This window comes from Candoia aspera, chromosome 2 (genome assembly GCF_035149785.1).
Source record: "Candoia aspera isolate rCanAsp1 chromosome 2, rCanAsp1.hap2, whole genome shotgun sequence".
Classification (NCBI taxonomy): domain Eukaryota; kingdom Metazoa; phylum Chordata; class Lepidosauria; order Squamata; family Boidae; genus Candoia; species Candoia aspera.
Window position 1 is genome coordinate 127,828,553 of NC_086154.1, and position 24,115 is coordinate 127,852,667.

General features: G+C 41.3%; 1 protein-coding gene across 3 annotated transcripts; it reads left to right on the plus strand.

Moving 5' to 3' along the window:
• Positions 1–565: 565 nt before the first annotated feature.
• TMEM100 (transmembrane protein 100) lies at positions 566–21,981 on the plus strand. Of its 3 annotated transcripts, none has more exons than XM_063293593.1 (3): positions 566–676; positions 8,276–8,461; positions 19,665–21,981. In XM_063293593.1, the coding sequence occupies exons 2-3, from the start codon at positions 8,446–8,448 to the stop codon at positions 20,138–20,140; spliced, it is 492 nt and encodes a 163-aa protein (XP_063149663.1). In that variant the 5' UTR covers positions 566–676; positions 8,276–8,445; the 3' UTR covers positions 20,141–21,981. The 3 variants fall into 3 exon arrangements, with proteins under 3 accessions (XP_063149663.1, XP_063149664.1, XP_063149665.1); XM_063293594.1 differs by lacking the exon at positions 566–676 and adding an exon at positions 7,614–7,906; XM_063293595.1 differs by lacking the exons at positions 566–676; positions 8,276–8,461 and adding an exon at positions 18,289–18,517.
• The last annotated feature ends 2,134 nt before the right edge of the window (positions 21,982–24,115 follow it).

Sequence of the window (24,115 nt, forward strand, 5' to 3'; positions counted from 1 at the left end):
TGCAAATATGTCACCATGTTGATGTAAGTGTGGCTGTAATGGACACCTACGGCCTAGGAGTGTGAAGTATGCTTACGGCTCCCAAAAATCATGCCAGCCAGCAGTCTATAACTATTTTACCCCATTACAGCTTGGAAGCAGGTATAAATAAGACAGATATCAATACATACAACATAACACCTAATAATTTTTGTAAAGCCTGGGTGTAAATAATCATAAATGACCATATAAAGTAAAAGAAAATTATTGTCAATTTCTGAATTGCTGGGCTTTGCTCAGAGGTAAATAATTACACAGTTGTCCTGCAATTATTGATTAATGCAGATGGGGAGTCACCCTTGTTTCTAAATAAGGAGACACTTTCGTCCACTGCCAAGTCTCCTGGAACCTCTCTCCAACCCAACCGTTCTCAATTTCTGTGCTGTGGTGTACTGCCATTAGCAAACAGACACCACTTTGCCGCGATTTTCCTGAGACCACCCCGGACTAGGAGGGTTAACCCTTGAGCAGCTTGTTCCCTCCAAGAACGCTTTTCATTTAATCTTGTGAAATTGACTCCGGTCCCTTGATTTTTTTTTTAAGCTCTGGCTCAGCCGTTTGTTTACAGTCCCTAGCTTCCCCTTCTTCGGAGCGCGCTGGGCAAGTGTATGTTCAGTTCGTTTCTGGTCGAGCGGAGGTAAGCTGCGCACACGGCGCGTTTTTGGCTCCTGGGTTGGATTTAAAGGGAGAGCTTTGGAAACTTTTCCGGGCATTAGACTTTTCCCCCCTTTCTAAATAAGTACACAGTAACTCCAGTTTTTGGTTACGAGAGAGAAGCTGAAGGGGAAACCTCGAGAAGTGTCTGTAGAGCACCGAGAAGTTCAGGGTGTGATATTAAATGCAATCGGGATTTTTAAAGTGGTCTTGTTCCCCTTTTGTTCCTTAATAGCTGTAGGCAGTTTAAAACAAAAAACAAAACCTAGGCTCTTCTATTTTTAAAGGATAAGTGCTTCCAGATAGTTTCTCCCTTTCCCCCCAATCTGTCTCAAGCTAGAGTTTCCCGGCGTTTGGTGCTATGACAGTAATCGAAAACTCTCCTATAACTGCGCTGCTGTCTTTTGATCTTACGTAGTATTCAAAGAAACGGGCCGCAATATATCTTATTTATGTATTTGTTTATCTGTTTGATTGCGGGTGGTTTGCTTTGCCACTCTGGCCCCGCTTTCCTCACTGCCAGATTTCCAAACCGCGTTGCCTTACATTATAGGATCTTAAGTCCTATTGAGCACAATGGGGTTTAAAGACAGACCATGTACATAAACGTTTCCACCGCACAACCGGAACTAGCTGTTGGAATCATACTTCAACGTGCAGCGAGAACTAAGACTAGATTCCACCGATTTCCCCCCCCCCCGGGAATAAGTGGGGAAGGACAAGAATAATCCTATGCAAAATGTTACTTCCCTATGGATTCTCTTTTTCTTGAACCCCGGTCTCTGAAATGCAGCTGGACCTAGTGGTCTAATTTGTGTTCCTTGACTATCGGAAGGTTGATGCCTGGAGTGTTCTGGGTGGGAGGGGGTCATTCTGTGCCTCAGCTAGGACAAGCATAGAGTCCTATTTTAAGATTTTAAAAAGTTGCGAGACAGAGCTACATGAATGTTGAATTCATACCTGGATTGGGGAATGCAGCAGTAGTTCTCAACAAACAGACTGAATTGTGTGTGGACACAGGATGAAGCCTATTAAAGGATCTGGTCCTAAAACCGGTGGCTTCTCTCGTGTGTGTGTTTGTGTGTGTGTGTGTACGCGCGCGCGCGCAATAGCAGGCAAGGAAGCAGCAGATAGATTGCTGTCTGGGTATCTGTGCTGAAGTTTTTTTTGTGCTCGTTTTCTTATCAAGCTGTAAGTATATATATGTTTCATTTATAGCTGTTAAATACAGACAGAATGGGGAAATTTGCTTTCTTTTGCCATAATATTATTATGCCATCAAGGTTATGGAATGTTATGGAAGTAAAACTCTTTTATTGGAGCAGAGTTTACTTTTGAGTAAGAACATAAGAGCAGCCCCTTATAGTTACTAATGAATGCTATACTCAGCAAGGTTTATCAGGCCTGGTCCATCACTATCATTAGTATGTTCTACTTTACTTTATTTTTTTTACTTTACTTTAAAGTAGCCAGCCTTGAGCGTTCCTGGAAGCCATAACTTTCTTTTTCATCTTCTTTCTGCAAAATGTCACAGTTAATGCTCAGTGGTGTTTTGTTTTGTTTTGTTTTCAATTCTTCACAGAAACTGGGGCTATATTTCAATCTAGGGCTGAGTTCTGGTGAAGCATTGTACAAATAACCCCCCATCTGCTATTACAACTTCTGCTAAACATAATTAAGGATGAAAAATGGATTGATACTAGACAGGATGTAGAAGTACCTGAAAGATTTGCAATTTAGTTAAATAAAGATAAGCAGAAATAGAGAAAATGTTGAAGGTTGCAAAGGAATGAGTAAAACAAGGTTTGGATAGTTCTGAAATACAGACTAGAGTTTTTTTCTCTGGCGTGAAAGATCAAAGGGAAAAGCTGTTTTTGCAAGAAGTGTACAGATAATTTCCCGGTACAGTCTCTGTTCCCAAACTCTGTCATGCTTCAAAATTTGCAAGCCTTGTCCAACAAAAGATGTGAAAGATGGGAAGTACATTAGTAGTACTGTTATGCTATGGAGAATCTGATCTCTTTCAAGATTGTGACAATCCTGATGTTGTCTCCTTCCATCCTTGGGCAGAGTAATATGTTCTAAGAAAGACACAGAAAAAGTTAGGAACTATTGAAAGGAGGATCTCATGGCAGGAAGGATGAGGAAAGAAGATTAAAAGAGAGTTTTGTAGTTTGATCCTGTCCAAGTTTCTTTGGTTCATATCAGTGGGACTTTACCTCAAAGCAATTAGCTTTAAAATTGCTCCATAGTAAAATTTGATCTGTGTAAATGCGTATCGTACAAGCATATGGACTTGGGAGCTAATACAGTTAGGATAGGATAGGAAATACAGGTACAGATTCACAGGTACATCTACCCTATCTATCTATCTATCTATCTATCTATCTATTTATCTATCTATCTATCAATCAATCAAATTTATCACCACCCATCTCCCCCCAGGGAGGGACTCTGGGCGGTTTACAATAAGACACAATTAAAACAATGCAATGTAAAACTATAGAATAAATATAATACATAATAAAATATAAATATGATGGAAACCAGATGGCTAAAAGCTCTCTATACACCCACAAGCAAAACAGGGCCATTCTAGGGAGCTAGCCATCCCCAGGAGTGACTATTCTCCCTCCTGCCCCAGGCACGGTGGCAAAACCAGGTCTTTAGTTGTTTGTGGAAGTCCAGGAGTGAAGGGGTCTGTCTCTCCTCTGGGGGAAGAGTGTTCCAAAGGGCAGGGCCTACTGCAGCGAAGGCACGCTTCCGTCACCCCGTCAGATGGAACTCTTTAACAGAAGGGGTCCATAGCATACCCTCTCTGGATGCCCGGGTGGGACGGGTCGATGTGATGGGGATGAGACGGTCCCTCAGGTCTATGCTTTTATTCTCCTCTTGATCAGAATTAATGATTTTTTTTAAAAAAAATGTGATAGTTCATTAGATTAGCAAGGTTTTACACCTTTTGCTTGTATGATTTTGATTATTTTTGAATACTTCATTTAGACACTGGTCAGGCTCATACTTTGGGGCAGGCTCACACTTATATAAAATTCTATTTAGTGATGCTGTGAATTAAACTCAGGATTTTTGGCCTCCAAACCATGTGCTGTGCCACAGAATTATGATCCTTCCCCTGTTTAGCTTCCAGAATGTGGTGAAAGCTGCCAAACCATTCAATATTTGGCCCAACCTTCTGCACATGCCATGGTAGTTGTGGTTCTGTATGCCAATACACTGTAGGTCTATGTGGCTTTGACTCCAATCTCCTCTGTACTGATGGTTGCACTGGGGTTTGTATGCTGCAATAGGGCTAAATCAGGCATCGCAGGACAGGGCAGAAGTGTGTTTCTTTACCCTCACCATAGGTTCAATTGGCCAGCCCAAGGGTATTCAAGGTGCTTTGTAGCCAGGGGAGGACTGTCTGAATGACTGTCCAGGAGCCCAGCTGAACAGCTGCCCAGGAGCCCAACTGTTCAAGCATTCTGTGGGAACATGGTATAATATGTACACACATGCACCCCAGCTACTAAGCGTTCTGCTCATGTATCCTTTGTACTTGAGAATTAGTTTGTAATAAGTTGTCTTGAAACAAGCTGTAGATATTTCAGTCTTCCCTTAGAGCTCTCTGCTGGATGTAGCTAGCCTCTGAGGTGGTGAAAGCCAGGTGTGATTGAGTATGAAGATGCAGAAAGTCATGTATCCTTAGTTCACATTTCCCATTCTGTGCTTTTGTTTGAAAACATAACATCGGGTTTGTAGTTCAGCATTGGTGACATTTTTATGTGCTTGTAATATTAAGAAACGGGACTCTGCCAACATCGTTTTAACTGGAATGGCAGAACTATAAAATAAATTTGTTTAATTAAAATATTTGGCAGAGTGTTAGGGTGCATCTTATAAAATGCTTTTAGACAGAAAATAATGTAGTTAATAATGTATGTAGCAACTTCTAGACAATTCAACAAATTTGGCATTAGACCCACATCCTCCTTATAGCGGTTCCCACACAACTTAGCAACCTTCTCAGATAATTTACAAGGGCAGCCCACAAGCAGGAAATACACATTTTCCTCATTTGACTGATTCAGTCAGCTAGCTAGCAGGAACAGTATAAACATGGAGTGCCATAACTGGTATCTGGAACAATGCAACATGTGGAACTAACCCTGTTGATCCTTCAAAAGATTGTCTTTTAGGGGGAATGTGATTCTACCTGCCCTTCAGAATCATAGATGATGTATCTTTAAATTTAACCTGTGGAAAAGTTATTCTGTGCTTTGGCAGCTCGTGCACTGAAATCGGAATTCATTGAACATGTCTAGTCCTGAATTCCATTTGACTTTCAATTCATGGGAAATGTAAGAACTTTATGCCGGGTCAGATAACCTCTCTGTTTAGCCCACGACTGGCTATTTAGAAAGCAGTTCTCAAAGCTATTGGACATAGAGATCTTTCTTATCACTTCTTGCCTAATCCTTGAAATATGAAAGAGAGAATTTGGGATAGATTATCAGTGTGCAATCATTAACAATCTCAGATATACAGATGATACCACTTTGATGGCTGAAAGTGAAGAGGAACTGAGGAGCCTTATGATGAAGGTGAAAGAAGAAAGTGCAAAAGCTGGTTTGCAGCTAAACCTCAAAAAAACCAAGATTATGGCAACCAGCTTGATTGATAACTGGCAAATAGAGGGAGAAAATGTAGAAGCAGTGAAAGACTTTGTATTCCTAGGTGCAAAGATTACTGCAGATGCTGACTGCAGTCAGGAAATCAGAAGACGCTTAATCCTTGGAAGAAGAGCAATGACAAATCTCGATAAAATAGTTAAGAGCAGAGACATCACACTGACAACAAAGGCCCGCATAGTTAAAGCAATGGTGTTCCCTGTAGTAACATATGGCTGTGAGAGCTGGACCATAAGGAAGGCTGAGCGAAGGAAGATCGATGCTTTTGAACTGTGGTGTTGGAGGAAAATTCTGAGAGTGCCTTGGACTGCAAGAAGATCCAACCAGTCCATCCTCCAGGAAATAAAGCCAGACTGCTCACTTGAGGGAATGATATTAAAGGCAAAACTGAAATACTTTGGCCACATCATGAGAAGACAGGACACCCTGGAGAAGATGCTGATGCTAGGGAGAGTGGAGGGCAAAAGGAAGAGGGGCCGACCAAGGGCAAGATGGATGGATGATATTCTAGAGGTGACGGACTCATCCCTGGGGGAGCTGGGGGTGTTGACGACCGACAGGAAGCTCTGGCGTGGGCTGGTCCATGAAGTCACGAAGAGTCGGAAGCGACTAAACGAATAAACAACAAATCAGTGTGCAAAGCAGGTATTCTACTGTGAGCTGAAGTCTAAGCATTTGGGTCTTTTCCTCAAGGAGCCAAGATCTCCGAAATGTTTTGCAAATCTGAAACTCCTTTCGTTGAACTGAATGTGAATTTTGTGTGTATGTGTGAGTGCAGGAACTCCTAAATGTGCACTATAACTCCTAAACATAAAGCAAATTATGGGATGAGGAGAAGAAACCCCCATGAATTACAGTGTTCAAAATAACAGATGTCCATTTCCTTTTCTATATTGCTATTACAGATGTTTTGTTGCCATAGAGCAGCCTTCCATAGTCAAGCATCATCTAGATGTGTTGGACTACAGTTCTCATCTCTATAAGCCAGTAGCTACCCTAGCTGGAAATTATGAGAGTTATACTCCAATGCATCTGAAAATGCCAACTAGAGTCAGGTTGCTACTGAAAATCCAGTCTTGTACTTTTGTAAGGCATGTTGCAAAAGAAAGGATAAATACTTCAAATGTTACTATTCAAGACTGTGTTTTTGGATACATCCTTGACAGTTAATTGTGCGGATGTCTGTCTGCGGCCAGGAGACAGGATCAGCCCAGCTTGGTATTTTGGTCCAGTGCAGGTAGTATGTAGGCAGTTGCCCCCTTGCATGTTCCTCACATTTCTTGCTAGCCCTGCTCTGAAGTCCTGGCCTGCAGTGTCAAACTGGCCAAAGCATCCTCCAGAGCCATTCAGGCAGAGCAAAGGAATGTTGAGTAAGCTTAGTAGCAGATCTTTTGCAGGTTCATTTGGGGGGAGAATGGGACGCGGTGGCGCTGCGGGTTAAACCGCTGAGCTGCCGATCGGAAGGCCGGCGGTTCGAAACCGTGCGGCGGGGTGAGCTCCCGTTGCTAGTCCCAGCTCCTGCTCACCTAGCAGTTCGAAAACATGCAAATGTGAGTAGATCAATAGGTACCGCTTCGGCGGGAAGGTAACGGCGTTCCGTGTCGTCATGCTGGCCACATGACCCGGAAATGTCTACGGACAACACCGGCTCTAAGGCTTAGAAACGGAGATGAGCACCACCCCCTAGAGTCGGACACGACTGGACTTTACGTCAAGGGAAACCTTTACCTTTACCTTGGGGGGAGATGGCCAGTGGCAAAAATTGATGAATAAATAAATAAAATAAATAACCTGGCGGTTTCACAGCTGTTGCTCTAGTTGACATTGCTTTGGTTCTTCCTTGCTTAGGGAAGTCATGGAAAGTTTCAGTCTGGGCTGTAGCTGTTAGAACTGCAGATGTTCAAGAAAGCTTGTCTTTTGAAATGGGATCGACTTGAAAGGTCGCAAGGAACAAGATGGTGCTCCCCTCCCGATCCACAAACTGAAACTGACAGGATCTTGCTTCCGAGACTGAGCAGGACAAGCATTCACCTCTCTACCTGAGGCAACAGGCTAGTTTAGGGAGCTGAGAATAAACAGTGGGGTACACAGACCTTTCTAACCTCACTGTAACCTAAGACAGAATGAAGGAACAGGATGGCAGGCCAGGGGACTGCCTTACTGCTCCTTGGCTTCTCCCACCTGAAGCAGTTGCCTCGTTTTGCTCAAGGATAGGGCTGACTGTGTATAGGTAGACTCTCCTTCACGGAGAGAAATGCAAGTGTTTTATTTTGAATGCTATATGTGAAGAGAAGCTGCTCAAGTGATTTGTATTTCCTGTTCCCTCTGGATCGCTGTCATGTTCGAGGCCTCTCTGGTCAGATGAGCCAGGCTGAAAAAATTCTTTGGAGCAGTTGATGAGGAACAAACAAGGATGAAGTTACCAGATCAAATGGCATAAATAATGGGGCTTCTAGAGCTCTGGTGTCTATTCTGTGGAATTCTAATCTGGTGGGCTGAATGATGTTGAACTCTTCCAGAGAAAGGTAATTCCCTTGAAAAGGGAGATATCTGGTAATGTTTACTTCCTGACTCTTTGATCTTTTAACAGAGCAGGGTTTAATTAAGAATCCCCCTCCCCCAAAAAATCTGTTGTTTTTTTTAATTTGATTGATATGTGTGTGTTTGTCATATATTGCCCTGCCTTGAGAGCTGTTAGCTATAGTCTGACTAATAAATTCTACAGTAAATACTTTATGAAGCAAGCAGAAATCCTGAAAGAAATTTATATATATTAATCTGTGTGTGTGTGCTTGAAAAAAAAAGCTTATGCTCTTGCTTATATTAAACACTTCTATCATTTGTGTAACTTCACACTTTTGCAGTTATCATTCTATCCAATTTCTTTTCTCTAGGTCCCCATTTTGGTGCTATAGAGTGTCTGGTTTTCACAAGAAGAACAACAACGCAAACCATCAGAAGCCCTTAGTTTTTGCTGTTAATTGATTGGTTTGGAAGATAAAAGTCTGATTTTTGGAATAAACCTTCAAAATACATCTTTGCTTGCCAAAACAAGCCATGATAAATGTTTTACAAAAGAGGTAGGTGGAACCTGGCTCTTGCTTGTGTGCATGAACAACAACAAATACAGAACAAACAAAAAAAATTATGGTCTTAGGCCAGAAATAGAACGTGTGCATGAGTATAACACACTGTCTGAAGGAATAAATACAAATGTATCATTCAATGGGCTTTTTAAACATGTTTGTTAATGTTAAGATGAACAATTTCTGCCCTATATTTTTAATCCATTTATGTTACAACATTTGATTCGCACAACCCTAATTTATATTCTTTCAGAAGGAAAATGTAATTCTTCTGATTTGAAGTTCTGAGGTTAGGAGGGTGCTCGCACTTGCCCCATAGAAGAGGAAAGACATACAACCATGCATTTGGAGAAATGGGAAAGGAAGAAATGTATTATAACTCATGCAAAGAATGAAAGAGTGACACTCCAAAGTTTGTATTACTTTGATTTTCTAACTGTCAGTTGTTCAACAGCAATCTTCCTGGGGGAAAATAACTTTTGCTTAGAAAACTTTGCAGAACATGACATACATTGATGCAGCTGAGTAGATAATACATTGTCCACAAAAATATGCAGGCCTCTGTGTTTAAGGATACCTTTAGTCTTCTGAACTTGAAGAGGTGGCAGCGGTACAGATATGGATAGTAAAGATGGTATGGTATAGAAGCTTCACTCAAGGTTTTTTTAATTGTGGTGTGCAACAGACATATGATACTTGCGCGGTAATTAATCCAAGAGATTATCCAATTGACAACCAGGCCTGTAATCTCTAGGTTTGCTTTTAGGTTAACCTCAAAGCCCGTATTGCTCACTTTGAGAGCTGAAGAGTTTTCTTTTTTCTTCTTTAGAAAACAAAAGGAACTGTTCATTCAACATGGTTCATTTTTATTTGCTTTTTTAAAGTTCAGATATTGTATAGAAGCTCGTTTGCCAAAGATATTGGAGAGCTACAACCAGAATAAATGATACTAGGTTATAATCTATCTACGAGTCACAGCCCCAACTCATGTAGGAGGTCGTGTGTTGGATCTGGTGGTTGTCTTGGAACAAATGTGATATATACAGGATGTTAACATCTGCCCTTTAATAGGGTCAGATAACTCTGATTGCTGTGGAGCTGACCAGTGCTACCAAACAGGGAGGATCGGCCTATTTGATTGGCCTGGCCCAAGCACATAATGGATTCACTTGGTTTCCAGAGAGTGCTTGGTGAGATTCCCAGGCCCTGGTGGGCCTCTGTGCTGAGGTGTTGGTCTCCAGCTGGAATACTTGGACAGCTGCGGCTTTGGATAGAATTGCACCTGGGTGGCCTCTTCCTGAACACCAGTTCAGGAGAACTCCTTGGATTATTGAGAGGCTCCAGGAAGTGAAACAGCAGAAGAGATACCTAAAGCAACATCAACAAAAGACAAAGAGCAAGCCTACCTGGATCTTGTAGGAGTATAGCTTTGAGCCTACACTGTGCTAATAAGAGTGGTGAAATATTTCTCTGCTCTTATTGCATCCACAGATTGTTACCCATTGGCCCTATTTAAAGTTTTTTTTTTAATCTGTTCAATTGTGTCTGTTTCTTGGAGACTGCCTGGACAAGTCCCTCCAATATTCTTGGCAAGGTTTTTCGGAAGTGGTTTGCTATTGCCTGTTTCCCAGGGCTGAGAGAAAGTGAGTGGCCCAAGGCCACCTAACTGGCTTCATGCCCAAGGTGGAACTAGAACTCACAGTCTCCTGGTTTCTAGCCCAGTGCCTTAACCACTACACCAAACTGGCTCTCATTTAAAGTTACCCTAACTCTACTAAGGAGAGATGAGGAACATAAAATTACTCAAATCCACTTGGAACTGGGTGTTAACTAGGCATCCTACTGAGGTAACTGAGAGTGTTCCTTGCAAGGTTTCTACATGGGGCTTCCCTTGAAGAGCATCCAGAAGCTCAAGTTGGTCCAGAATGCAAGGGCTGGAATAGTACAGGAAGCCTTGAGTTTCTCTCATGTAACACTTCTACTTCAAGAACTGCTCATTCAGAATGGTTGCTCATTCTTTTCCAGGTGCCATTCAGTGTGCTCATTGTCACCTTTAATGTCCTTCATGGTGTAGGGCCTGGTTATCTACAGGATTGCCTTCTTGCAGTGGTAGGATGGGCTCTCTCTAGGTCACTTTTTTAAGGGTTGTCATTTTAGAGGCTGTGGAAATGAGCTTTCTCAATCCCTGACTCCTTTTTTGGAACAGCATGGTCCCCAAAATTAGGTTGGCCTCCATCCTGTTGGTTTTGAGGAAGGCCATTAAAGCACGGCTTTTGCAAGAGCGCCTTGGGTATGGAATGGATATGAGTAGTGAGCCTCTCTTGCTGTGTATTTCTTTTTATAAGATGTTTTGACTGGTCTTTGCGTGTTGAAGTTATTCTGTCTGTAATCCTTATTCCTTTCTGTGCTGTTGAAAACACTTTTCCATGAGTCCATGCTGTGTAATGTTTAAGCACCTGCATTATCAGGTCTTACTAGATTATAGCCATATCATGAGTAAACACCTGCATTACCAGGTCTTACTAGATTATAGCTATATCATGAGTAAACACCTGCATTATCAGGTCTTACTAGATTATAGCCATATCATGAGTAAACACCTGCATTATCAGGTCTTACTAGATTATAGCCATATCATGAGTAAACACCTGCATTATCAGGTTTTACTAGATTATAGCCATATCATGAGTAAACACCTGCATTATCAGGTCTTACTAGACTATAGCCATATCATGAGTAAACACCTGCATTATCAGGTCTTACTAGACTATAGCCATATCATGAGTAAACACCTGCATTATCAGGTCTTACTAGACTATAGCCATATCATGAGTAAACACCTGCATTATCAGGTCTTACTAGACTATAGCCATATCATGAGTAAACACCTGCATTATCAGGTTTTACTAGACTATAGCCATATCATGAGTAAACACCTGCATTATCAGGTCTTACTAGACTATAGCCATATCATGAGTAAACACCTGCATTATCAGGTCTTACTAGACTATAGCCATATCATGAGTAAACACCTGCATTATCAGGTCTTACTAGATTATAGCCATATCATGAGTAAACACCTGCATTATCAGGTCTTACTAGACTATAGCCATATCATGAGTAAACACCTGCATTATCAGGTCTTACTAGACTATAGCCATATCATGAGTAAACACCTGCATTATCAGGTCTTACTAGACTATAGCCATATCATGAGTAAACACCTGCATTATCAGGTCTTACTAGACTATAGCCATATCATGAGTAAACACCTGCATTATCAGGTTTTACTAGATTATAGCCATATCATGAGTAAACACCTGCATTATCAGGTCTTACTAGACTATAGCCATATCATGAGTAAACACCTGCATTATCAGGTCTTACTAGACTATAGCCATATCATGAGTAAACACCTGCATTATCAGGTCTTACTAGATTATAGCCATATCATGAGTAAACACCTGCATTATCAGGTCTTACTAGACTATAGCCATATCATGAGTAAACACCTGCATTATCAGGTCTTACTAGACTATAGCCATATCATGAGTAAACACCTGCATTATCAGGTCTTACTAAATTTTAGCCATATCATGAGTATAAAATACAAAGTGTTTTTACCTTACTAATGAAGAGGCTGCAAGATGGATTATCAAACACACTCTTGATTATCTCTTTATATAATAGATAGCATGGCAGGAGCATTGGGTGTATACTTCTGAGATAGCTGGACAAATATAATTTAAACCTTTTGTTGGCATTCTTGTTGTTCTGTCATGACTGAAAATGGTTGTTCTCTTTCACAGAATTCTTTTTTTTCCCCCTCCTCAAGATTTATCCAACAGAAAAAGTTGTGAAGAACTGTGCTTAATTAATAGGTAATTCAGATTACCTATTAATTACATAACAATTTCTTTAAATGTTGTCATTACTGTTAAGCTGTTTAGATCCTCAATATAACTGGAAGCTTGTGTCTGGGTGTCTCTGTAGGATGATCTGAGAATGACTATGCAGTATTTCAATGACTGATAGAAGATCTTGAATTGGAAACTCTGTTGCTCATAGCCCCTTCTCTTTTGTAATACTGGATTTGTTTATATCTTTATATTAGAAATCAATAAAAAAATATTGCTTCATCTAAACTATAGTAGTGTAGAGAGTCAGCTTGGTGTAGTGGTTAAGGCATCAGGCTAGATACCAGGAGACTGTGAGTTCTAGTCCCACCTTAGGCACGAAACCAGCTGGGTGACCTTGGCCAGTCACTCTCTTTCAGCCCAAGTGGTTTGCAGTGGCAAACCACTTCCAAAAAACCTTGCCAATTAAACTGCAGGGACTTGTCTAGACAGTCACAAGGAGTCAAAAACTGACTTGAAGGCACCAAAAAACAAAACCCGCTATAGTAACATTTAGCAATGGTTCTCAATAGTGATATGTGTAGCACAGGTAAGACTCAAAAATTGTCTAGGTGGAGCACAGCATAGTTCAGTGAAACCTTAAATCTTTAATGCTTACCATACATGATAAATGGAATAGCGAATGCCTGCAAGTATATTCATAGCTTCTTCTGAAAAGTAGTCTTTTTGTTTCTATTATGGTAGGACCTATAATATATTCTTTAACAGAGTGATAGATGGAACCTGTAAGGCCGCCGCCCTCCCCACTGCAGCCTCCGGAGCGTCGTCCTCCCCAGGGGCTTGATATAAACCATCCCCAAAGGTCAAAGTCCTGTGTACCCAATTTATATAGGGGTTTTGCTGGACCAACCAAGGAATCCCCAGAATGACTAAAGGATGCCCCACAGGCGCCACCACAAACGGCAGCCCCTCACGGTGGCTGCCCATTTGCAACGCCACCATGCCCGTGTAGTGGGTAACCGGTTTCCCCCCTGCCGTAGAACCATCCAGCTGGGTGAAAATCATGGGACGTTGCAGTGGAAAGCTGGGCAACTCCAAAGCAGCCACCACGTCAGGGTGCATCAAGCAACGTGAACACCCCGAATCAATCAATGCCCAAACTTCAACGGTTCTTGTGCGGGAGCCTAACTTCACTTTCACGTTCAGTGTGGGATAGTTGGCACTCACCGAAACATGTTCGTGCCCATCCTCCACCACCTGCCCACAGGCGCTCCTTAGAGCAGGTGGCTGGCGTTTCCCGCCGGCTGGTGTAGCTCAGGCTCCCCCTTGCCCCCGAAGTAAGGAACCTCCTCCACTTCAGTTTCAGCCATGGCTGCCTTCATTTTCCTGGGTAAGGAGGGAGATTTCCCCGTCGGCTTTCCCTTTGGGCACGCCGCTGCTCGGTGACCTTCCTTTCCACATCGGAGGCACTGCCCTTTCGCATAGCGGCGCTCCCTCTCCTCCTCCCAGGCACATTGACCGGACTTTCCAGTAGCGCCGCAGGGCGGGAACCCTTGCTGAGCCTGGAATATCTCATCCCCTTCCTGTGAGCGAAGGTTTCATGGGCATGCTCAGCCTTCCCTGCCAACTGTATCTATTCATACAGGGTATCTGGGTCGTCCCTACCGAGCGACCACCTCAGGACCTCCGTGTTCAGACCGTCCTTAAAAAGTTCTATTAAGGTAGATTGGGACCAATCCTCAACCTTCCCAGCCAGAGCCTTAAATTCCAGAGCATAGTCTGCCACCGATCATGGCCCCTGGCTAAGCTCCCTCAGTGCCCGTTTTGCCCTTTCTTCAGCTAACGGGTCTTCAAAGTGTAGCTTCAACGCCCACAGGAATTCTTCGAACTCCTCCAGCTCAGGGGCATCCGTTTGACATAACTGCACATACCAATCGGCAGCCCGCCCCTTGAGCTTAGTGGCAATGGCATTAATCTTGGCTCTTTCTGAACGAAAATACGGTTCCCATTCATCCATATGACTCCTTGCATTAGTAAGGAAGAACGATAGCTTAGTTGGATCTCCATCAAATTTGACTGTAAAGTCCTTAACCCCCACTCCGGGCAGTCCCTTCACCACAGCTGGGCGATCTGACTTTCTTTTTGCTCCCAGCGATCTCCGCTCTTGAGGAGGGGACCTTGAAATTCTCACTCTCGGCGCCCTTGCTTCCTCTCTGCGCCGGGTCCTACTCCTTTCTTCTGAAGAAAGTGGGAGCGAAGAAGGAGACGAATGCCTATTACTAGACTCCTCTCTCCTCCTCTCCTGGGGACCCCAGTCCCTTGACATTTTCTGAAACAGAAATTCTAGTAACTCCAATTTGGCCTCCACCAGTCTTATACGGTCAGGGGTTTGGGAATCCTCCTTTCCCTCCTGCCTCACCACAGTTGGGGAACTTGGGTACCGCTGTTTCCAAGACGTTTTGGACGTCCCTGGTAGGGGTCCCTGTGATTCATCCCAGGTGACCAGTTCGCCTGGCGACTCGCCGGTCGGTTCAGGGGCTCTTTTACCTCCAGCCTCTTCTCCCAGGCTGGAGCTCGACACCTCCCGAATTTCTGAGCGCTCCCGAGTAGGGACCCTCTCTGTTCTTCTCACCATGGAGTCGGGTTCCCCCTCGCTCGATTCCTCGCTTTCTGTGTTTTGGGGATTTGGTTTGCTCATCGCTAGCACTTCTCCCTCACAAATAAATCTGGAAAGGGGCTAACGGAAAATTTTTTAAGATTCTCAGCTTTATGTAAGGATTGCCTACCTTAATAGACTCAGACTCACAAGCAGGAACTTAATGATACCTGATTTATTAAAGAATAGTATGCAAATACAGAGAAAGCTGAGAATGACTAAAAGCGCGCCAAATACAAACTAAAAACCCTCGGCTCAAACGTAATCCCTCCCCTCGCTCTGCCACTGCAAACTCCCCCCCCCCCAGGTGCTGGTAACCGTTTCTGCTGATGTCCTGGGAAAGGAACCTTGAGCACACAAGATAACCCAAACACATTCCAATCCAGCTGCTAACATATAACAATCCCACGAGATGGAATCCTCCTCCCCTCCCAGACGAAACACGCATCAGTCAAATGACATGCGAAACATTACGATGCAACGGTAACATTGGAACGGTGAACATGACAGAACCTAAGTTATGAAACGTTGAGGACCACTAGTATACAGCTTTAGTCTCTGGAAACCAGGTAAAAACTTGTATCAAGTTTGGATAATAGTATTGCTAAATTTATTTCCCTTTCTGATCATACTGTGTTATTTTGAAAAGTAGTGATCTATTTTTTTAAGAAGAGGGAACATGTATTATGCATAAAAAGACAAGGGCATCATTTGCCACATGAATATAAATTGTTCAGAGTGGAGTCAAGATAATCTTTATGTCAATCTCACTGGGTGGTTGCTCTTTGGCATCTTGACGAAACTGGCACCTTGCAGCAACTTCTCAATAAGAAGAAAAATGATTTTAGTATGGTCATAGTAAGGTCAGTTTTGTCGTACTTTATCCAGGTTCAGTCAATGTAGATATTAAAAAGTTAAGGCATTAAGTGAACAGGATTTCTATGAAGAACTTTGCAACATGCTGGGATTCTTTATTGGAAGAAACAAACAGAAATACCCCCAAACAATGTTTACTCCTGAAAAGCATTAAAAAACAAAACTATTCCTTTTTTTCCCTCGATTTCTCTAGTTTAAAATATGTGAAAGGGAAAGCTTTTAATCAAGGACATTTTTCTACAGAAATTCACATTGCAATGGGAACTGGCTACTCTCACTACACAGTCTTAAAATAGTTTGTCTAATGACAGGGAAGTAGGTTAACTTAAAGTGGGAATAAGCTTATGAAAGGTAATGGGCAGTGGTTTCTATAAACATTCCCTGACTCACCACCCAAGAATTCGCTGTAAGAATTAATACTGACCAGTGATGATGAATGCCTGGAAAACAGTGTGAAGCAATCTGTGGTGTTTCTGTGCCTTGGGAAATTGCAAATAAATACTTGATTTTGCTTATTTTGATATACTGTATTTTGTACCAGCTAGTGGTACATCTATTGATTTAGACAGGGTATCAGGCATGAATAAAGATTGATGCAGAATATAAGGGTATAAATGAGTATGGAGTGCAAATGCATTTTTTTTAAAAAAAAGATCAATTATTGATGCTTTATATTGCAAAAAATTCACATCTACATTCTGGGAATATGGAAACAATATTTCAATTATTCAATTATTATTACATGAAAAATAAGCTTGATTATAAAATAGATTGAAAGTCTGTATTCAATTGTTGATGGCTGTGGTGTGCTGTGTGTGTGTTGTGCAAGCATAGTAAACTGGTTCATTCATAGACAGAGACCACAGATTCTAAACCAAAATGGCTCACACTGAATAAAAATTACCAAATCTTGTTATATGACTTTTGAGAATCCTATCTATGTGCAAGTTTGACCTGATCTAAGACAGTGAACTTCAGTACTTAAGCATTGTTGATGGGAGTATGGCACCTAGTGTGGAAGAAGAAAAACATGCTATACAGCCCTTCATTTTTTCCCAGTTGTGCTACCTAAACCAGTAGAACACTCAATAACTCATACCCTGTACAATTAACTAGGCCTATATGTTACTTATCCCATAGATTTCCATGGAATTTGCTTTAAAATATAAGTGCATGGTCCCAAGTATTCCTGCAATGTGTTTATACTTTTAGCTGTTCTGCTCAGTCATGATCCATAAACCATTAAGCCTGAAATTACTCACTCTTCCCCTCATATTATGTTGATCTGTCCTTAATAATTTCTCTTGCCCTATTAATTGACTGATTAATTTTCTATTTTTGCCAAAATAATCTTCCTGGTCGATAAAAAGAATGAATTACATATAATACAAAACTTTATAACTGAAACAGAAACAAAAGCATATCAAACTAAACAGCAAAGTACCACTGGAGTACAGGTAGAGTGGCTTCCTATTTACAGGGCCGCAACTAGGGTCTATGTCACCCGGAGCAAACATGGATTCCGCGCCCATTTTGGTGCCCCCCCAGCACTCATTTTGGCACCCCACCAGCGTGGCGCCCGGGGCACATGCCCCAGTTGGCCCCCCCCATAGTTGCGGCCCTGCCCATTTACCAGAAGCTTGTATTCTGCAAATGGTGGGTTTCAGTGGGGAAATGGAGAGCCAGTTTGATGTAGTGGTTAAGGTGCTGGCCAAGAAACCAGGAGACTGTGAGTTCTAGATCTTCCTTCGGCATGAAAGCCAGCTGGGGGACTTAGGGCCAGTCCCTCTCTGTCAGCCCAACCCACCTCACAGGGTGGTTTTGTGGGGAAAATAGGAGGGGGGACAATTAGGTATGTTTGCTGCCTTGCGTTGACCAAATAAAAAGGTGGGATAAAAATCTAATAATAATAAAAAGTAGAAATTCAGGGGTATATAGCACTATGGTAGCATCACTCCTAAACATGGAATGATTATTTATGTAAAATATCCTAATGCTGAGATTATACCAAATTGGGGTGTAAATTAAGGTGTTGATCAAACAGGGTGTTTAATTCTACTGCCTTAAATTGGAAATATTTTTCTCCCTCTTCTTACCTCTTTCCCACTGAGCGTTCCAGGGTGGCCAGGTTATATCTGGGAAGGTCCCAGTGCTTTTGTAAAAGCCAGGATTAGCAGGTGTTGTAAAGGTTCATGCTCCCTGCTTTTCTTCCATCTGGAAGGAAATGACTGGCAGCTAATGACTGGGAGAAAGAAGGCTGCACATACAAACAGTAGGAGATCAGTTTGCCTTGTTTGAGCTATGTAGTGCAATAGCCTGAAAAATCACAAATAATTTTGTACTTTCATTGTTGTATTGCTGGAAGCTATACTGAGGTTTGGAAAGGCCCAGAGTAAATGTTTTCAACAAGTAAAGGATACCTGCAGAGTACATTACATAGCTCTGTTCAGGTACTGGCCTGACCAAGTTAAAGCTTGACAGTTCCACACCAACTATTTCTCTCTCTTTCTCTCTCCTTGATTTCAGAAGGACACTGGAAACCTCAAACTAAAAACAAAAGTGGAGTGGAGTGAACCTGAATGTCAGATTTTCTCTGATGTTCACAGTTCAACCTATATTGCTTTAATTGTTTCAAATCCAGTCTGAATCAGAAACTTCAGCGTCAGTCAATTAAACTATTCAACAGCAGTCACTACAAAGGAACATAAGGATATTATTCTTAGTATGTTCTATTAAGAATCCAAAATTGTATAAATAACCCGAAATAAATTAATCAGGATTGATGCCAGTGAAATTTTGAAGACGAGGCAACATTCTATATTTGGACCACCATAGCCAACAAAGTGCTTCCCAACAGTCCTGCATAATATATAGTATAAGATACAAAGAAGATCAGTGACGATCAAGAGAAGAGGTGATCTACCACTGTTCATGGATAAAGAAGGTCTCCAGCAGAGACCTTTCCCCTCACCTGCTTTCTGATCCTTTTTGTAACGAGAGATGCCAGAGTTTGTATCTGGGATCTTCTCAGTCTGAATACAAAGTACTGTAGATGAGCAATGGACTAAGCTGGAACTATCCCTGTTCTCTAGACATTGCTGGTCTTAATATTCTTTTTGGTAACTTTCGGTATGATGATGCCATTTATTCCATAATATTTAGATAAATGTCAGCTGCATTTGTGTTGAAATATCTCAAAGATTACTACAGAAGGAATCTGTTACCCCTTCAAAAATATTTCCTCTTGCCATTTTTGCTACTCAACTAATCTGTGCCCCCAAGCTTGCAATTATTTGAATTACAACAAATGAATCAATACAAAATTGTAGTAGAGGAATGTCTGAGTTTAAGTTAAAAATATAGAAAGACAGAAGGTGGCTCTGAATTACATGTGAAAGACTCGTTCTCTCCCAACTTTCAATATTTGCCCATAATTCCCAGGTTAGGGATAATAGTAGCAGAAAATATTTATCTCTCTCTCCCCAGTAATGATGTGGAAATGAACTATAACAAGATGTTCTTAACATTATATGGGGGGAGTGAGGGGCACTGTGGGTAGGGTTGTGGCACGTAAGTGGGCCCAGGTTATTCTTGGATTTGGGAGGCAGGGCTTAGGATGCTGTATAGTACTACGTTAGTACTATTTTATGGCTTATATTGCCATTTGCTTTCCCATTTCCAAATGCTACTGACTTTGGGTTACAGAGGGCTCTGGGAGTTAGAAGGTGTGGGGGCTACAGGTTGTCCATCCTGTTTCTAGAGTTAGTCCAGAAATACTCATGCATTCAAATCCATTTCCTTTTCACAGTTGAAACCTTTCAGAGCACACCCATTCAAGCCTCAGCACTGATGCAAGAGAAGCTAGTCAAAAATTGCAAGATGACAGATGAGCCGATTAAAGAGATCTTGGGCAGTTCCAAGTGTCCTCAGTGTGCAACACAAGAGAAAAGCAACAACAATGACTACAGGGTAACAGCTGTCCCCTTGGTGAGTGAATGCCAACTGACGGCTGCCACCGGGGGAGCTGAAATCTCCTGTTACCGTTGTACAATCCCATTTGGGGTAGTGATCCTCATTGCTGGGGTGGTGGTCACTGCTGTGGCATATAGCTTCAACTCCCATGGATCCATCATCTCGGTGTTTGGTCTGATCCTCTTGTCATCTGGACTCTTTTTGCTGGTGTCAAGTGCGTTATGCTGGAAAATCCGCCAGCACAACAAGAAGGCCAAGAGGCGTGAAAGCCAGACGGTCCTAGTGGCTAATCAGAGGAACCTGTTTGCTTAAGAACTGCATGAAAAAAAACTCTGAAAAAGAAAGAGAATGTGATGGGTCACCGAGTGCACAAGTCTATTTATTTTCATTTGGGCTACAGGATGTCTTTTATTAATGACTGATTGGATTTATCAATATTAAGAAGTAAACAATTCTTGCAAAATCAGGAATAATTGGTATCCATTTTATCATAAACATGTTTCAAGGTGCATTAGGTTTAGTAGGTCTTCTTCTGTTTAGTCCCCTATCATCATTTCTCCCTTAGCCTCCTCCCCCTCCACATTTGTATTGTAAACTTCAAAAGTAAGCCAAGCTAAGATGAGAAAACCTATTACAGTCAAAGATGGTGGGCAATTGATAGGGCAAATATATCCCCATTAGAGCAAGGTAATGTTTTATTATCTTTTTTCATAGAATTATTTGTTTCAAGTGTATATATGTGACAAAAACTTGCCTTAAATTCCTTTCCCGAGAAGCAACTTTTGAAAACGATTGGGAAGAAGAGCATGTGAACAATTCTGTCATGGCTAACAGTCACAAGTACATCTGTGTCACTATAGCCACATCTTGTGGTAAATAATTCCATAGTCTTCTTTCCCACAAAAGGTAGGGAAAGACTTAGACCTCGGCTGCCTTTCTACTCCAGATTCCCCTTGAAAAATCGACTTCTAGCTGTTGTTACGTGCCTTTGTGTGGAACACATAGATCCTGCTTCAGTTCTGTCTCTCAAACTGAAAATAGCAGTTCCATTGCCTGCTTCATTGACTGGCATGTTTGCTTGATGTACAAAGGGCTGCAAACAAAGCAATCCCCTTTTTCCTTCTATACCCATTTGGAAAAGCAATCTTGAAATGTTATTTGCCTCCTCATCCCCATTCTTTGCCCCTGCCAACTGCCCCCTTCCCCAGACCCATCTCCTACTCCAAAAGACTTTTGTTGTGTTCCAGGCTATTCTGAATGCTTGGATAACGTTGGAAACAAATGTCAGGAAATGTCAGGAAGATTGAGAAGGTGATCAGGACACACCTAAAAGTGCCAAAAGCCTGCTCCGTGGTTTTGTCCTCCAATTTTGTAGCATTGTGTTTTTTATAGATGAAGTTCATACACATCTTTCATCAACATATTTTTTTAAAGGCTACAGTAGCTGCATTAGCCAGTTCTTGGATCTCTTCTCTACTCCTTGTTTAGTTCCTGAGAATGTTGTGGTACTGCTTAAAAAGAAATATTGAACTTTTAAAAAAAAATTGGGGTGCTCAGGGGAGGGGGATTAATACTTAGACACAAGTTGATCTCTATGCTTATTAGCCCAAAGTAAACAACAAAACACCTGTACAGCTAAAAGTGACTTTTTCTGTAAATTTCATTATTATAATGCTGCCATACTTAGCACTTTGGGGTGGTTTTGATATTAATTTTTTTAATGAACCCTTCATTTTAAAAATAATGAACAATTGCTGCTGCTAGAGCTTCACAAGGTTTAATTACTTGCATTCTGATCTGGAACTTTTCGTACTGATCCATCCCAGAAGACCAGTATGCATATTAGTGATATGAAGGATGGATTCAGTGTGTTATGTTCATCCCTGCTCCACTGAAATTCTAAGCAATGTGAGAAACTAGAGGGGAAGTACTTTGGCACACAGGGCTAACACCCTGAATTGAGCAACACAGACTGAACTTTTATCCAGCCTCTGAAAGCTTGTAGAATTACTGATTATTGAGTGCAGTTGAACGTCTAAATGTCTGCTAATGTTGAACCGTCTCTTCTGCATCTTTATTTAAGAAATGTATAGGGCAGCGTATGCAGAAATTGTGTTAAAAACTTAAATACAATAAAAGATCCTGAGAACCAAGCCTAAAGCAGTAAAATTTTAAAGAGCTCAAATCAAATGCAAATTGAAATGGTAAAATGTATATACAAATTAAATGCATGAAATGCAAATAAAATGGTTCTAACAGATTGTTGAATTTAATTCAGAGCTGGTGCCAGCCATGGTTCCCATGGGATCACATTCCAAAGTTACAATATTTTCCCTAGTAAGCCCTTCTCATTTATAAATAGTAAATGCATTTGTTTTATAGAAAAGACAAAAAGATGGCTGTAATATAATACATGAACAGCAGATAAGGAAGGGGGTGCAAGTATCAAATAAAACACTTCATGAAGAGCAGGAAAAAAGTGTAAGTATTTCGCAATAATGATATTCCAGACAGATGCTCTAATTTATATGAACATGCAGGGCTGCTTTTAAACTCCAGTGAAATCAGGAAAGAAACCACTACTTCTCTCAGACCAGAATTCATGGAATTCACTGCCACAAGACGTAGCACTGATTTCAAGTTTGGAAATGTGTTAGTCTGTTGTAATGTAAGTAAGCTTCAGAAGTAGCGGTAAAGGAGAATATCTGGTGTTGATGTTGACTGCTATTGTGCTGATAGGGGAGAGGTGGGCAACATGTGGCTCATTGCCTAATTTCATATACCCGTGACCTAATTTCAACAGCCTCTTGCAGGAACAAATTCAGACTTTGGGCAAGTGATTTAAACTTTCCCTGGCAGCCTGCTCTGTGAGGTGTAAAAAGGCAAAAGGGGCAATAGAGAGATTGGAAAAGGATGCTAGAAAGAGAACAGATTGCCCTGCCCCACTCACTGTGGCTTTGCCAGTGAACTGCATTTTTAACAAACAAACAAAACCTTTATTGGCATTAAAAGAACAAGAAATTCAAAACACATTGACATATCGTGACATATCATGAGGTTGACCAACGGGAAAGCCATACTCATTGAGGGATTTGTTTACGTTTACTTTTAAGTACTTCATCCAAGAATTTAGCGACAAGTCTGGTAGTTTCAGGTACAACATCCCTCAACAGATATTGGCAGGCTAATACAGTGTTTACAGTGATTAGTGGATATTTACCACGTAAAGGTTTTAAAAGTAATTCATAATGAAGGGACTCAAATAAGTGGCAGTCAAAAATTAGGTGGTGAATTGTATCAGGACTGTCGCAGGGACAGAGCCTCTCATGGTTGGGGATATATTTGTACCTGCCGAAAAGTACCTTGGAAGAAAAAGAGTTTACTCTAGCCAGAAAGAAGGCCCTACGCTGAGATGGAACCTCAAGATCATACAAATAGTGCGCCATCTTACCCAAATGATTTTCTATACCTAACATGGCAGGCGAACAAACACGGGGTTGGGCAGGTCTAAATGTGTGATATTCTAAATCCAGGAATCTCTGTTTGATAGTTCTAAATACAGAGATTTCATCTGATAAATATAAATCATCAGTTGCAATCCCAGTTTGCCTAAGCTTGGACATAATATGTCGAGACTACAATCCTTTCAGATACTACAATCCTTTCTTACACGAGAGTGAGTTTGCAAAGATATTTGGATGCATTGTATAACTACTGTCAAAGCAACTCACTCATTATCAATTTTTCTAAATCAAAGGTAAGAATATTTGCCAAAAGATGGCACTTGCAGAGATGGTTCATGGGTAATAAAGAAATTGAACAAGTTAAAACCTTTAAATATCTTGGCATCACATTCAGTTATAATCTCTCTTGGGTTACCCATCACAATAACAATTCACTTGGCCAATTGTTCGGCTGCTCAGATTAAAACAAATTATTTTATAAGAGGAAATCAATCTGTACTGCAGTGATTAGAATAGATTTCTCAAATATTATATGGTATCCCTATTTGGCTGGGAGCTTTTAATCACAAAGTAGAGGGTATTCAGGCAACTTTTTTGAGGCAGCTTTTAGGGGCTCCTAACTGTGTCTCCTATTCTATAATTTGCTTAGAAACTGGTCAAAGTTTGATAGAAACAAAAGCTTGGTTAATAACGAATCTTGGCTTAGAATCTTATTTAGAGCTGCTCCTCGAAGTTTGTTACCACATCTTAAAAAAGACAAATATATTTCGATCTGAACTGCATTGATGTAATCCAACTGTCTACCAGACTACGCTTGCAGGGG